We start from the raw sequence: 15824 nt of genomic DNA on the forward strand, positions 1-15824 counted from the left end.
TGTGGTACTTCTGTCCCTTTATTAGCATATACTTTGTTTGAGTACAAATCTTGGCAGCTGCTTTCAAATGTGTACAAGGATGAACAGATAAGAAAATAGCAAACTTCAGATCAAGATTTAGTGAAAATTAAAAGAATTAGAAAATGTACAACAGCCCTGCAGTGTGCTGTTCTACTACAAATAGTCAATATACATGAGATTATATTTGAAAGGTCTAATTCACTCCAAAAAATATTTAGGCATAATTTTTATTTATGTATTTTAATTGCAATATGCATCCATTTGGATTATAAATATATCACTGCTTATTATGGATTTGGAACAGAGTTACATTATGTTCATTATTTAGTTTAAGTCAAATGTGTGAGCCAAAAGGATGGACATTTTATGTGATTAAAATACATAAAGCCAAAAGTATTATGCCTAAATATTTCTGTGAGAGTTTGTTAAGTAGCACTTTAAACATGTCCGCTCGTTACATTTAGATGTGGCCTATAAAACTAGGCCTTGGAAAAACGGACTACAGTCAGTGACTGGTCTTTAGCACCAGGTTTTTTTTGGACACTTTGGTTGTGGTCATGACACGTTTCAGTTACGAACAGCGGTTTTGGCAAAATTAAACGCTCAAACGTCTGGCCCTGGTCATTACTCAACATTATATTATATTATCAGAATAAACACAGTCGCTCATGCCAGAATGATATTTGAACTCACTGCAATAACTGACAAACGATGAGGCCCGACACCAGGAACACACTACTGGAGGTACAACAATGTTGGCTGTGTAAACGTAGTGTGTGTGTTTGAGAGCTTCGTTTTTCTACATCTATCTCTGCACAAGTCTGACAAAGGCCTGGACGAGCTGTATGAACGGCTCCTGACCTTCGTGGCTTCCCTTGGAGCCCGGTGTGGGGGGTTTGGACTGGGTGGAGGGGAGGATTCCGCTGGCTGGAGACGATGGAGAGCCCCTGCGGAAGTGTCGGGACAGGCTGGAGAGAAGAGTGCTCTGGAGGGAGGGGGAAGATAAAAGCAAACGAGTTAGATAATATTCACTAAACTGTGGCATAAGGCTGATATTGCAATAGTTCAATAGATAAACGTTTGGAAAAGGCTCAGTAATTTCAGTAAAGTACAGAGATGTATTACAGTTAGGAGGCTGTGGATGTGATGCTGTATGTTTTGACATCATGACTGAACAAATCAAAGCAAACGTATGCGTGCAGTGCGGCTTATTGATGTTTTCTTTATAGTTTTTGAACAAAAACTTTACGGCTTTGGCAATACAGACAATACTTGTATTTGTAGACAAGAAAAAAAGTATCACCAGAATTATACTATAAAAGCAGAAGCCGTGGAGAGATGTGAGGTCTCACCAGTTCAGAGCTGAGCTCCTGTTTGAGCCTCTGCTTGTCTCGAGGAAGGAAGGCCGGGTCTTTGAGGCAGCGAGCAGCCTGAGAGATGAGGACATAGAAGCAGTTCTCCATCGTAAACATCAGCAATGACCTGAGGAAAAGAGAAACCGAGTAAGAAACTATTCTAAAATCCAAATGGTGCATCACTCAGGAGCCGGTGGAAGAGAACACTCACTTGAGAGCCTGGATCTCCTCTGATGAAGCGAGGGAGGCTATGCTCAGAGAAACCGGCTCCTTCTTCTTCTCCATCTATAAAACAAACAACACAAAAGATGTTTAGAGTCTAGACTGAGTGTAGCCGGAAGATGATGTTGAACTCACTGGGCGAGTACCTCGCTCAACATGCTCAGAGCCACGTTAATGGTGGCCAGCAGGGTCCCGAATGAAGGAGCCACGTCGGGGTCGAACGCCGGAGTCGTGAAGCTGAGGACAAACAGGGTCCTGTACTCTGCCAGGTCCATACACTGACAAACAAGCAGGGACAACAAGCAGCGTTTTATTCTCGTTGTCTTGATTCTGCTAATAATCGGGATAGAGACACATTAAGATCCAGTCTGACCTGGTCCAACAGGATCTGGCAGCAGTCTGGGGTGAAGTGCTGCAGGGTCGCCAGGGTTTTGCTGAGGATCTTCAGGAGGCTGCACTGCACGGCCAGCAGGGCCTTCTGCTCTGCCTCCTCCCGCTCCCCGCCGCCCGCCGCCTCTTTAGACGGGGTCTGTGGGGGCCGCTGCGTCCGGTGGAGGGGGGCAGGGGGCAACGCCTCGCCATTTTTAGCCTGAGGAGATCCAAAAAACACCCATACAGATGTGATTTATCTGAATATAGTAACATCCATAAAGGGTTTTATCGGATTCATGTGGGGAAGAAAAAAAGTCTTTATTACTTAGAATCACAAGTAGGGATGCGCTGAATACCGAACATGTTTTTATATATATATATATATATACACACATATACATATATATACATATACACATCAACTACAAAAGTACAATTTATAAATATTTAAATAACACTGAACTTTTTTTTTACATTCCAGCAAACATACCAGCAAAGCACAATAAAATGGAGCTGCAGCCGTCAATCGATTAGTAATCGGCAACTATTTCGATAATCTTGATTAATCGGTTAATATTTTCTGATTTCGTTGCTCCTCTATGACAGTAAAAAGAATATCTTTGGTGTGTGGAGAGAAAAAACCCTCATCTTGGAGTTTTGAAAATAGTCGTGAAGTTGCAGCCCTTCAATATAACTTAAAATAAATAAATTAGAATAAAATAAAATATTTTTATTTGCAGTGCATCCCACACAAAACCTGCCTATAGTGAGTCATGTTGGTTATGATATAGAATCCTTATCAAATCAAACGATGGTGGTAGAGCTGGTGGTATCTGACCTGGAGGTAGTGATGAAGCATCTTCTTGCTGTGCAGCAGATACGTGCAGGTCTGACACAGATAACACAGGTTAACCTGCACGGAAGAGAAGGACAGAAAGAGATGCTGAATAACTGAGGCTGGAGATTAAAGTGTACTGGGAGGAGCTGCGGGGTTCGTCTCTCCTCTGGACTCGCCTGGATGTCTCGCAGTAGAGCTGGGAGGTGGAACTGCCACTCCTTACAGAAGCTGGAGAGCTGGAGCAGGAAGCCGACGGTGTGGTCGGCCTCGTCCAGACAAGCCAGACTCTGCACTGTCCGCACAGCATTCAGACACTGAGCAGGACAGAACCACAGACACAGAGATTAGTGTTTAAAACGTTAATCATTTTGTGTAGACATCCACTTGTGCACCCACATTACCATGAACGACATAAAATGGTACATGAATACTGTTGTCAATGCAGGTGTGTGAACTTATTCATTGATTTCATTACCTTCAATTCTCACAGCGGAGAGTGAAGTGAAATTTACAACAAAGCCTCAATCTATAGCAAATTTGTTTCTTTGGTTTATAATGATAAATTGCTGCTAATAATGCTAACCCGCTAAATGCTTGGGGGAACAGAGAATCAGGGAACTCCAGAGGCAGATTACGGTAAAGACATACTGAGCTCTTTGAGACCAAATTCAAACCCATTAATTTCTACGTTGAACAGAGCAAAGAGTCTGATTGAACTTTGACACATGATATTGGAAGACTCTCTAATGTCTGGTCAATTTCAGAGCGAGCAAGGATCTGTGTGACTGACTGACCTTTCATTCATTATTTTTTTTATTTTTCTCGTGTTATAGCTTCATGGTGAAATAATACGAGCAGCAGAGAAGAAGAGATGCTGCTGTGGTCGGCACATCTAACTTTTTTTGAAAGACAATCACGTTTCCACCAGCGCTTCACAGTGGTACCTGTAGAATTCGCTCTTGATGAACTCCAACAAAGTCCAGGGCTTCGTTGATGAAGTTGTAGCGCAGAGTCTTGAGCAGACTCTCCATTAAGGACATGCAGAGGCGGTACACCCCTGGCCAGCAGGCCGAGTCCTGTGACTTGCGGGAGAAACTCTGCGTGGGGAACATGGACAATATTATGTGACTTGCTGTGTGTCTGCATCATCAAGCAACTCTGCGTTACATGTAATTCTATAACCTGTGATGCTTCGTTAGAGGAGACTTCATATACACTCAGAAGAGGGAGGCAGATCGTTTGGATGACTCCTGCTCCGGCGACAGCTGCTGCCCCCTGGAGGACAATATACAGACATGTTGATTTAATTTCAATGGTTTTGAAAACATTAAAGTGTGAGTGAGGAGTGAGTGTGTTTGCGTTTACCTGCGGCGTGCGGGCCAGCGTGAGCAGCAGGTGAAGTGCGGCCTCTGTGAAGTAGAGGTTGTGTTTGGAGCGCATGCTGAGCTCGACAGCGCTAAGCACCGAGGGGAGGACCGGAACCTTCCTCATCACCGACACCCAGTGCTCGCCATCTTCATCGGTGCGACACAGCTCCTTCGCCAAGTGCAGCGCCAGCACACACACCTGATGAAAAGTGGAAGTGGAAAATTAAAACTAACTTTTATGCCTCTAGGCAGAGGTCCAGGGTTCGAATCCGACCTATGACAATTTCCTGCATATCTGCCCCCCTCTCTCTCCCCTTTCTCACCTAGCTGTCCTGTCAAATTAAAGGTGGAAAAAGCCCAAAAAAATAATCTTAAAAAAAAAACAAAATCAGACCTAGAGAGCTGAATGCACTCTATTGCATCAGAACAGTGAATTACTTTAAAAATCGACTTCTACAAGCAGAAACTCTTCTGGTCATCATTCCCGCCCCACTCACCCCGTCTCTCTGGTCCTTCTGCGGGCCGCGGGCAGATTCCGTCTCCATGCTGTCCTCGTCCTCCACTGCGTCACCCATCTGGATCGTGTGATGAGTGTTGTCGATGAGCGCCAGGGCCTCATCTTTCACCGTCTCACACACGGACAGCAAAAGCTGGGGCAGCTGGGAAATGTCACCACCTGGTTAACAAAGAAATGAATCAAATATATATATATATAAAATAAAAGATAGAAACAAAGACCACTGTAATGTTTGATTCAAACACACAAACTAACATCTCTTACCATTGAGTCCCTGGATCTGCAGCACAGAAATGAGAGCAGAGAAGATTTTGGCTTTGGTCCTCTCCATCATCTGCTGGTCAGCTTGGAGGACGCTCTCCAGGATCAGGGAGAGGGGAGACAGGATGTCGGGAGCCGTTGCTACCACACTGGAGACAGGAAGAACACGGTAACAGAGTTTAATAGCGATCAGGCAATTAGAATATGTCATGTGTTCGCTGTCAATGAACACACACCCTCTCCACTGCTTGAGGAGGATGAGGAGCAGTGTGGCCATCATGGATCCCAGACGAAGACAAGGCACAGACATGGGTGTTGTCAGCTAAGAGACGAAAAACAAGAAAGTAGTTACAAAGTCAGACAGTGATATAAAAGTGGGAAACAGAGGAACTCAAAAGATATATTAAGAAAATATTTTATGCCATGAAAACTTACAGCGGCTTTAGTCCCATCCATGACATCCATGAAAAGCTTCAGCTTGGTCGAGTCCTCCGTCAGCTGCATCACGTCAGACTAAAAAATTTTTAAATAAAATGTCATTGCAGCAGAGTTCTGAGATCCACCGGATCTAAAGCAACAGTAAATTTCTCAGGCCAAGTTAAGGACAACTGACATTTTTGGAACTGTGCTTATTATTTTGGAACAGAGAACGGTAACTTTGGGAAACAGCCAGTCTGGTTCTGTCCACTCTGAAGCTCTGAAAACCCATTTCATGTTGTTGGTCTAATCAATCCAGAAACACGTGTACAAATGACAATTGGACTATCAACTGGTTTAATTAGGAACCGCCATAGTGACGATGGTCGCCACTGTAAAACCAATGTGTCTTTACACTCCCATCTATGTCCAGATTTAACAAGGTCATAATGAATTAATTAGTGCTGGGTTTTTTGGGGGGGGGCTTTTTCCGCCTTTAATTTGACAGGACAGCTAGGTGAGAAAGGGGAAGACATGCAGGAAATCGTCACAGGTCGGATTCGAACCCTGGACCTCTGCGTCGAGGCATAAACCTCAAAGTATATGTGTGCCTGCTCTGGCCACTTTTAACAGTTTTTATGCTAAGCTAAGCTAACCACCTGCTGGCTGCATATAACTGATGGTGGTATTGATCTTCTCATACATCTCTCATCAAGAATGTGAATAAGCGTATGTCCCAAAATATAGTACAACATCATCTAAACCACTGTAAGCATGACTGAGTCTACTGTTGACATACATGGCTGGTGGAAAGAATTAGCAACATCCGCCAGGCAGAGATCAACATCTGCGTCTCTGGGAAGTAACAGATTCCTTCCTCCTCCATCTCGGCCACATGGCACACCAGAGACTTCACGTACTGGGACCAGTACTCAAATCGGCGTGCGTTGGAGAACTTCTGCAGCCCGTCCTTCAGAGACTGCTCCAGTGAGCCACTGCAACACAGACACAAGAAAATATCAATGATATGAGATCTGAGCAGTCGGGTGCAATTGAAAATGATAAATATGGAAAAAATACTGAGGATTTTGTAAATTACCTGACAACGTAGTAGATCTCCAGGCCGATGATTTTCATGACGAATGCACACGTCTCCAAAACACAAGGCTGGGGACAAGATTTACAATTTTTGAGTTGACACACATGACTCATAACCCAATTCTTCACATAACCAAAAGAGCGAGGTAAAAATCTGAAAATACCTCTGTGGTGTCTGAAGGTGGGGTGAGGGTTCCAAAGAGAGGCGTCGTCAAATTCTCCCAAAACCGTTCTCTGCAAAAAAAAAAGGTTTTTCTTTTCTTCTTTCAAAACATCCAGTAGTTTTCTAAGACAAATGGATATTATATCAGAGAACATGTGCTTACTTGGCACGTAAGACGGAGATGGCACTGTCTCTGCGATCCTGCCAAAGGGCGAGGAGGAAGGCAAGAGCTGCACGGTGGAGCAGTGGGGGGCACCAGTACTTCCCCTGCTGTTTGGAGTCAATCAGGTCCAACACCACATGAAGACAGCTCCACTCACCAAGGAGAAACTCCTACAGTAAATAAAAAACATGTTTTGAATCGAGATGCAGCACAACCACCAAAATGAAAAATATTATATTATCCATTGTAATCGGTACACGTATCCCTGCAGTTCACACCTTCGATCCCTCGTTACCATCTTTGACCTCCAGGTTGAGGAAAAGCTCAATGAGGCCGGGTTGGGTTTCTACAGCGACGGTAAGAAATTCAAGGATCATGACCTTGATCCTCATGTCTTCGGTTTTGCTCTGCAGCCGAGTGAGGAAGGCGTCGCGGATGGCCGCTGCATCGCTGCCGAGACAGGCGTAGACGGACATGGGAGCCACCTACAGATGAAACAGAAGATTCAACATCACTATTTTCACCTGAACAAAGCAACAGTTAAAACAAACCCACTGGGTACAAATATATATACTGTATGTATATATTGGATTTCTTACTGTGGCAAGTCTTTTGAGCAACTGGATCGCAAGTCTAGGCAGTGCCGGGTCGTGTTTGTGATAAATGTACTTGGCCAGCACGACAATGAGGTTGTTGCCATGCCCACCGTGCTGCGTCAGGGCCTGCTCCAGAGGGGACACGACGTCGGATGGAGGCTTCAGTCGGATGACGTTGTTAGTGACAGAGAAGGCCAACTTGACCGTCTGGATAAGGATCTGACCGGGACCCTCGGATCCGCAGCTGATCGGCGTCAGGGAGAGGAGAAGAAAAACATTACCACCAAAATGATCAGACAATCACAACACAATAAAAATCTAGGCATCAACGCATCAGACTGTTCACCTGCTGGGCTGTGCAGCCAGGACCACATCGATGGTGTCCACGCCGACTCCCATGATATTGACGACTGCCTGTCCAGCCTCGGTGTTTGCCAGGCTGTAGATGCACAGAGACTGCAGGGTGGGAGTGCTGCATCGAGAGAGAGAGAGAGAGAGAGAGAGAGAGAGAGAAGAGTCGATCAACAACTCTCCAATAGATTCACAACCTCAATTAAACAACAACATGACATTTAACAATCAAACTAAATAAAAATTACTCTTCTATTTGTATGGAAATTATGGGAAAATGAATGTCAGTCTTCCAGTTCTGGAACAGTGAAAACAATTAGGTGGATGCGGGTTTTATTTATTTATTGTTAAATTCTACGTCAAATGTTTTCTATTGCAGAAATTATTATATCCATAATTATCAGACCTACCACAGTCAGTGTTTGTATGAAACAGTGTGAGTTAACACACTTGAATCCAGAGTGATCCTTACCTGCCCTGCTCTTCGCCCTCAGGGCTCAGATTGAGAATGGCGTGAATCAGCTCCAAAATAAGACAACCTGCATCAACACAGAGCAGCCAGTGTTTTTTGCTTTTCAGTCTTTACTTTCATCTGTCCGATTCGGAAGAAAAAATTAATTGTGAGGAAACGTCCTTACCGATCCTCTCCCTGACTCCATAGGTGTTGTAACGCCACTTGTGGTATGTTGGCAGCATCTCCTTTAGCACCAGCAGCACACAGGGGATCAGGCCTTTGTTCTGAGTGCTGCCGAGCTGACCCTGGAATAATCAGGCAGAGAAGAACAGGCTAAGTTTAGTCGCAGGACATTAAAAAGTAACTTTCACTCCTTTATTTGATATCAAATGGCACCATTCAACGGCTAGTACACAATGTTGTCTATCTCATTAGTTAAAATATGTTATTACCTTGACCAGGGTTGTGATGAGACGAAGGAAGGCAATGGTCACAGCATACTCCCCCCTGGGCTGCTCAATCTGAACCAGCAGGTTGCCATAGTTACCTGCCTTCATCCCCTCAGCACTACGAAGAAGAAAAACAATTTCAAAAAGTTTTACTTAATATAAAAGTCTGATATTTTCCAGGCAAATTAAACAGCTTCCGACTTCACCTCACGCACTGAGCCATGCTGGTCAAAGGGTTGGAGGCAAAAGGGAGGAAACCCGTGTGGTGCAGACTGGACCACACCTGAAGATGGATAAAAACAAGAAGACAGATTAGATGTTTGAGGAGGATTCAAGAACAGTGACTGACGATTGTAAATGTGACTTCCTGTATGGAAGTTCCCAGCAGACCGACCTTCCCAGGCATCCTCGCAGCCAGAACAGAGAGGCAGTTCACACAGGAGGCGATCACGTCCACCGGAGGGTTGATGACCGACGTCAACCTAACACAAATCACAAAACAAATCCATTAATTTCTAATCAAGACAAGTTTCATATAAACAAACACAAAGTACAAAATAACAAAGACACTTAAGGGTTTGATGAGTGTCTCTGTAATGTGAGTTTACCTCTGTAGCAGCATGTAGATACGTGAAGTGAGAGGCAGCAGACAGTCCGACACAGTCCAGTCGGTGCTTATGACTTTATGGACCAGATCCAGGATGGGCTTCACACGGGCACAGTGAGCTATAACATCTGACACAAGGCAGAGAAAAGGTAACGATAAGTTACTACATGACTTGAATAAAGAACCTTCTAAGATTGCATAACTGAGTTCAATTCTTTGTGTCACAATTGCATGTGATGAACATTTTTATTATCTACAAAGCCCCCTCGAGTCTCAAACATAAATTGATCTGATCGTCTCTGTATCCAATTCCTGATAAATATTTCTCCTGTGCCAGTGAGTTCCATTGTCGTCAAAAAAATGAAAACACATCAGTCATAGCGCAGCTCACACTATTTCACAACACTCCAATAACGTGAACATGAGCACTGCAGTTGAGTTGATCCAACATTCACAGTCCTGCTGCCTTAAATACTCCGTAGCATCATCAGCAACATCACATCTGTAGCTAAAATTGGCAACATTGGTGCTCCTGCTTTTGTACTGTTTGATAAAAACTACAGGACCAAGCTGTTTTAGGAAATTTATTAAAAAAAATGTAATAGTCATGATCCATTAAAAAAACGTTACAATCGCCAGTAAGAACAAAGCTTAGGGCCGAGCGCGACAGGCAGGCTCATAGTGAGAGATGGACTTATGCTAGTTTATTTTTGATCTTTCATGGGTTCATTTGTTGACAGTATCAATAATATTGAATATAATCAGCATTAGGGATGGGTATCATTTTTCCCCGGTGCTCATTTAATACCAGGTATTTATACTCATCCCCAATCAGCATTGTCCTTAAATAAGCATATAATCAGCACCCATCAAAGCGTAAATGATCAGTTGTTTTACCTGCAGTGGAAACAACATGGAGCAGCATCTCCACCTCACACGTGAACAGTGTCCAGGAGCTGTAGGAATAATCCCAGCGCACCACATAGCCCTGGTCACCTCCTATCATCACCTGGCCCAACACTCCCTGCGGCATCCACAGGTTAGCCTGCCCGCTGCCTGGTGGTTCAGATGAGATTTAACAGAGGAGGTAAGACAGACAGACATGATAAACATGGAAATTAAAATAAATCCTTAATCATCTTTAATTAGTCATACGCTTCAAAACGTCACCAATTTGGGGACAATAAACTATGCATCTATTCTCAAATCTCACAGTAACAACCAAACAAACGAACCGAGAGGGTAGAGGAGCTTTGGTGTTTGTCGCCTCCACAGCGTCTCATCATCCTTGGAGATTATGTCATTGGGTTTATGTTTGAAAACTTGTGTGTAGAAGGACATCTTATCCAAAAAGTTGTACACCTGTCACACACAAGTACATTGGTAAACAATTAACTAAAGGCAATGGTGTGTGTGTATACATTTATCAGTGCAACGTGGGAAATCTACCTTTTTAACAGTCGACTTGTTTGAAAGAAGTGCAGTAAGAAGTTGTAACAGTGGTCCAATCTTGTGAGGGAACATCCCGACTGCGCTGTCCAGGATCATCCCCAATCCCATGTTTGGCTTCTGGATTAGAAATTGGATAAACGGGAGGGATTAGCAGATGGAATTTGTCATTATCCAATTTAATCTCTTAAAGAGTGTCTTCTGTCTTTTTCTTTCCTCACCATTTCCCAAAAGACTTCAGCCAGATTGGGAGCAGAGAGGACCTCACAGGCAGCATCGATGAGGTGGGAGCACTGTGTCGCCACGCCCTCAGTCTGTCGCATTCAGAATGATGAGGGCAAGTTACCGACACAAGTTACAAATATGAACGAGAGGATACAGGATCTAGAAAATCTGACAATATACCTGTAGGCTTTCTTCTTCAAAAGAAGTGATCACAAATGAGAGGAGTCCATAGATGCACATCTTTGCTGTGCTTGCCGTGCACTGAGAGAAAGAGTCAAAGAGTAACATAAAATTTTATGTAAATCAACAGCACAAATACATGTGAGAAGAGGAATTGGTACCAACCAGTATATCAGGAAAATAATATTTTGGAGGGGAAACTTTACCCCCAGAGGTCAAACCAAGCCCTTTTGGCATATATCCCTTCATATATGAATCAAAAACCTTGGTGCATTTTTGTGGATGTCTGATTTAGCTCAGATCGAGACTAATAAACAGGTCCAAAGTAAAACATGTGTCCTGGCAGCCACATGGTTTCCATTCTGGCCATCTCATAAGAGACTGATTTCGGTCTGAGGCCCCATGTGATTACATTTAACTACCTGTTAGAGCGTTGGTTCTTCTTGTTTTCTCTAAGGCTTTTAATTAAGACCTTGCAAATGGACTTGTTGCTTCCTTAGTTTGTTAGCGGAATGCTGGAGAAAGACCAAAGGGGGGTGCACAGCAAAATAATGTAATTCAAGCAGTTTAAGTTGATGGAGGAAGCAGAGACAGAGTTCTCTAAAACTATCAAATGTTTTAGAAGCTATAACAACACAGTAATCTTAAAAGAGATACTATTATATTTCCTTAAATAAAAGTGATTTTCCACCTTCACTTTTTAAAAACTTCAAATGTGTTTGAACCTGGTGTGTGTGTCCATCTGTGTTCTCTTACATTATTCCCCGAGACCCCAAGGCCTTTCAGCATCGTTGAGAGGTACTTGAACACCCCCAGCTGCAGGGCAGTGTTGCCTATCCTCCTAATCACGGGACTGGACTCGTCTGGTCTCAGCGTGTGACTCAGCAGGACCCAGGCAAGCAGCACCGGACCATGATGAGGGATGTCTCCGAATGTCAGCAGTAGCTGACCCATCTCCTGAAAGAGACAGGCAAAGTATGCAGGTTCAGATGTCACTGTATTTTATCCAAGGTACCTAAAATTGTTTTCTAACTTTTTTCAATCTTGCGTGATTTGGATGAACACTGGATTTGTTGAGGTAATTTAGAAACATTGAAACATAGAAACAGTGATCTTTTGCAGTAGATGCACACTTTCTCTTTAAAACAAAATTATAGTTTTTTCAAGGAAAGCTGGAATCATCATTTTACCCAACTTTTTAAATCTTGCACATACACCATATGATTAGGTATCATCGCTCTACATTTGTATTACAGTGCACTTATGCCTGCTGCATTAAAAAATTAAAATCACACCTTGATGACGTCTGGAGCGTTGGAGAACTGATGCTGCTCTGTACAGTCTTCCAGGGCACACTTGTGCAGGAAGTCTATGTCCATTCCCTCAACCAGGATGAGAGAGCTCAGATATCTGCAGCAAAAAGAACCATGAAGGATATTAAACACCAAAAAGAATAATATAAAAAGCAAGGTACTAGAGTCCAACCAATAAATCACCTGATATTAGCTTATAGCAGACAAGGTATTGGCATACAAGTCATGCGATAAGTAACCAGTAAAATCCAGTACAAAATGTGCAGAGATATGTTGGGAGATATTTTTAGAAACAGTGATGACATTAGATAGTTTTACCAAAGAGCACAAATCATTTTCTAAAAGTAAATATGTCATTCAGTTCATATCTTTGTCGCAAGATTTTCTTCCAAAAATTGTTGCTTTCATTGTGTCTGTAAAAAAGTTATTATCCGTCAATGTATAAGTGAATTCAGTACATGATCTGCATGGTGTCAAATATGTTTGATGACAATCAGAGAAGTGGGGAATAGCCCAACTTAATTCATCTTTTGTCTGTTAAATCTTAAGTGCATTTTTTTGGATTTAATCAAAATCACTAACCATAACTAGACATCCTATATACACACCCTGAAGGACTCTTCCCTTTTAACAAGAGTGGCACATGGACACAAAACCCTTTGTGCTCTTACCCGATACGATCGACCAATGCATCCATGCCTTTGTCGACCAAGTGTCTGTTGGTCTGCCGCAAACCAAAGCCCTGCTCCTTGAACATCTTTGTGAAGCTCAGCAGGTCCGACGGGCTCATCTCAAAATAAGCATAATACAAGAAGATGATCTCCAGCAGCAGAGACTGTTCTCTCAGACACTGCAGGAACCACCGTGACACCTGCCTCTCAGTCTGGAATAAAGAAGACAAAAAACAATGTCAAAGTCAGTTATAACTTTGTGTCAAACAAAAAATATGAAAAAAAAAACTTGCGAAATACATTAAATCTAGCAGAAAATCTATTAACCAAATATTAAGCAAACATATGAAGCAAATTATCACCATGAGGTTTCCATGGGTTTCCCATGTTGGTGCTTCTGCTTTGAAGAGGTTCTCAAACTGTGACTGGTAGTTGCTCACCAGATCTTTTTCCAGTTTATTGACACAGTTACAGTACTCAGCCTGGACAAATAACAAACAGAGCCAAAGTTATGTTACAGAAATAACAACAAATAATAATAAATGTACAAGATAGTTGTTTTCTTCACTTATCTGCGTCTCACCCTGTAGGGATGTCGCTCATCCTGAAAGTATGTCAGCAAGAGGAGGACACATCTGAGCAGACACATGCGCTCCTCATAGTAATAGTCGGCTATCTGTAAATACACACACAGGCAGTCATACTTTTCTGAATCAAATATGGAAGTATATTTGTAATGCTGAGATCAAAGTGGAGCTATACAGCAAGTACTGACCTTCAGCAGCAGTGCTTGGCTTTGTCGCTCATCTTTGAGAACAACCTGTACAGAAGACTCAGTTACACCATCTGAATATCTTCCACTATGACACCTTTTTTCCCAATCTTTGAGATTTCTCTCAGTTGTGAACAATGGCAGAAACCAACTGCATAAGTGATTACAGTACTAAATCTTATTTATTAAAATTAACATTAGTTTTTTCCCCCATGTAAAATCTCATTTAAGCGGGTGATTTAAATGACATTCGTGAGATTCGTTAAAGGTGTCTCACCTTTAACGAATCGCGGGTTCCTCTGTAATCCTCTTGTAGGTAGCACTGCAACAGCTGAACACTCTGCTGCTCATCGAGACACTGCGACAATATCAATTATTATTATTACTATCGTAAAAAATACACGACAAATGAAAAAATTCATCAGTTATTTTAGATTTTAAAAAGCCATATTTACTCTTACCAGCAGTTTACTGATCCTCAGACCAAAATCCTTCAGTGGTTGTGCAACATCTTTGTTGTCCTTCACTTTCCCAGCAGAGGAGGAACTAGAACAAGTAATGATGATGATAATTACTCTTTCAATTGATGTTAAAAATAGTGTTTTTGATGTAAGGAAGAAAATAACTAACTATACCTGGGTGCCTTGTAGTAGTTGAGTCCTTGATGCAGTCTGTCCCGGTGTCTGTCGAGCTCTGCCTCTATCTGAGCCTGTGCGTGTCATGAGAATACAGAAGAAAAAAATATACATCTCTCTTGGTCTTTGTGCTAATGTCACTTTCTGTATTACCTTAAGAAGTCAATGCATTCATTAGGTGTCTGTGCAAGAGGTTGCATTTTCTGCCTATGCATTGAGTAACTGACTAATATTCATGATCTGAACACAACAGAAAGTAGTGAACAAAAGAATAGTAGTTACACATACCAGAATCATTGTACATATGAAGGATTCTTCGAGAGAGCCTCCTCTCTATTATAATGGTTATTATACCTCTACACTGTTATGCTAGCTGCACACTGTAGCACTCGTAGTACATGACAACAGGTGGCAAGAAGACCTACCGGCTCTCTCAACGCAGATCTTCCCAGCAGGATGGTCCATAATTCTCGACAGCTCCTAAGAGAAGAGAGTGTGCTGTTTAACCTGACGTTTAAGTACGTTACACAGAAAAGTAAGTATCAAACGCCACCGTTAGCTTCTCCTTTGTCACAACTAATCAAGTGTTTGCCACTGCTGCGAACTGTGAGGCATTTTGAATACAGTTTTGAACGCTGGCTCTACATCTCGTCAAATAAACTAGACTACTTCGGTTAGGAGCGACGACAGGCTGTTGTTGACATGCGGCTGACACACGGCGCTGCTGAAGAGCCATTCAAACATTTAACTGCTAGCACTTGCTAAGCTAAGTCAGCGTGGTGCTAACATCCCAAAAGACACACGTGGCGAATACAAGTGCGACTGCCGGTGGGACTCGCTAAACACGCGTTTCACAGAATTATTCCCTTGCCGACAAACACTTAGAGAACAACTATTCGAACAAAGTAGACGTTAGTTGAAATACGTCGCTATCTGCCTACCTAACGGTCAGCTCCGATTCCGCCATCTTCGTTCCTGCCGTGTGATTGGTTCGCAATGCTGTGTCGTCAGCAGCTTCTTCTTCTTCGTGGGGTGGATGGGGAATCTTTGTCGTCGCTTTAGCGCCATCCTCTGGACGTAAATGTTAGAAATACATACATACATTCTTGAAAAAATGAATAAAGAACAAGCGACTAGCCTTGTCCCGTCACCTTTTTTTTGTTTTATCCGTGTCAATATATATTTTTACGTATGCTAATTATGTGTGATTCATGTTTTTACCATGAAGGTGCAATAATGGGTGTAGCTAAATTAATTTAAAAGAACTTGATGAATTAAATCCTCATTGTATGTGTTTTTAAAAGACATAATATAATAGCAATGTATCT

General features: G+C 42.5%; 1 protein-coding gene across 2 annotated transcripts; it reads right to left on the minus strand.

The window, feature by feature from the left end:
• On the minus strand, positions 1-15584 carry nup188 (nucleoporin 188). 2 transcript variants are annotated; one of them, XM_035608576.2, is made up of 43 exons: positions 15438-15584; positions 14922-14976; positions 14497-14570; positions 14323-14407; positions 14139-14219; positions 13865-13909; positions 13673-13765; positions 13452-13571; positions 13090-13301; positions 12401-12515; positions 11862-12062; positions 11106-11186; positions 10922-11014; positions 10701-10820; positions 10487-10613; positions 10149-10307; positions 9253-9379; positions 9039-9126; positions 8860-8927; positions 8648-8762; positions 8380-8500; positions 8214-8280; positions 7737-7862; positions 7394-7634; positions 7073-7279; positions 6795-6964; positions 6633-6702; positions 6470-6537; positions 6170-6365; positions 5389-5466; positions 5190-5275; positions 4957-5102; positions 4673-4851; positions 4174-4374; positions 3991-4083; positions 3753-3905; positions 2985-3122; positions 2809-2883; positions 1972-2187; positions 1745-1876; positions 1588-1661; positions 1374-1503; positions 1-1006 (listed from the first exon to the last, which is right to left on the minus strand). In XM_035608576.2, the coding sequence occupies exons 1-43, from the start codon at positions 15461-15463 to the stop codon at positions 827-829; spliced, it is 5232 nt and encodes a 1743-aa protein (XP_035464469.1). In that variant the 5' UTR covers positions 15464-15584; the 3' UTR covers positions 1-826. The 2 variants fall into 2 exon arrangements, with proteins under 2 accessions (XP_035464469.1, XP_035464468.1); XM_035608575.2 differs by having other exon boundaries at positions 8851-8927.
• Positions 15585-15824: the final 240 nt, after the last annotated feature.

Source organism: Scophthalmus maximus, chromosome 20 (genome assembly GCF_022379125.1).
Source record: "Scophthalmus maximus strain ysfricsl-2021 chromosome 20, ASM2237912v1, whole genome shotgun sequence".
Classification (NCBI taxonomy): domain Eukaryota; kingdom Metazoa; phylum Chordata; class Actinopteri; order Pleuronectiformes; family Scophthalmidae; genus Scophthalmus; species Scophthalmus maximus.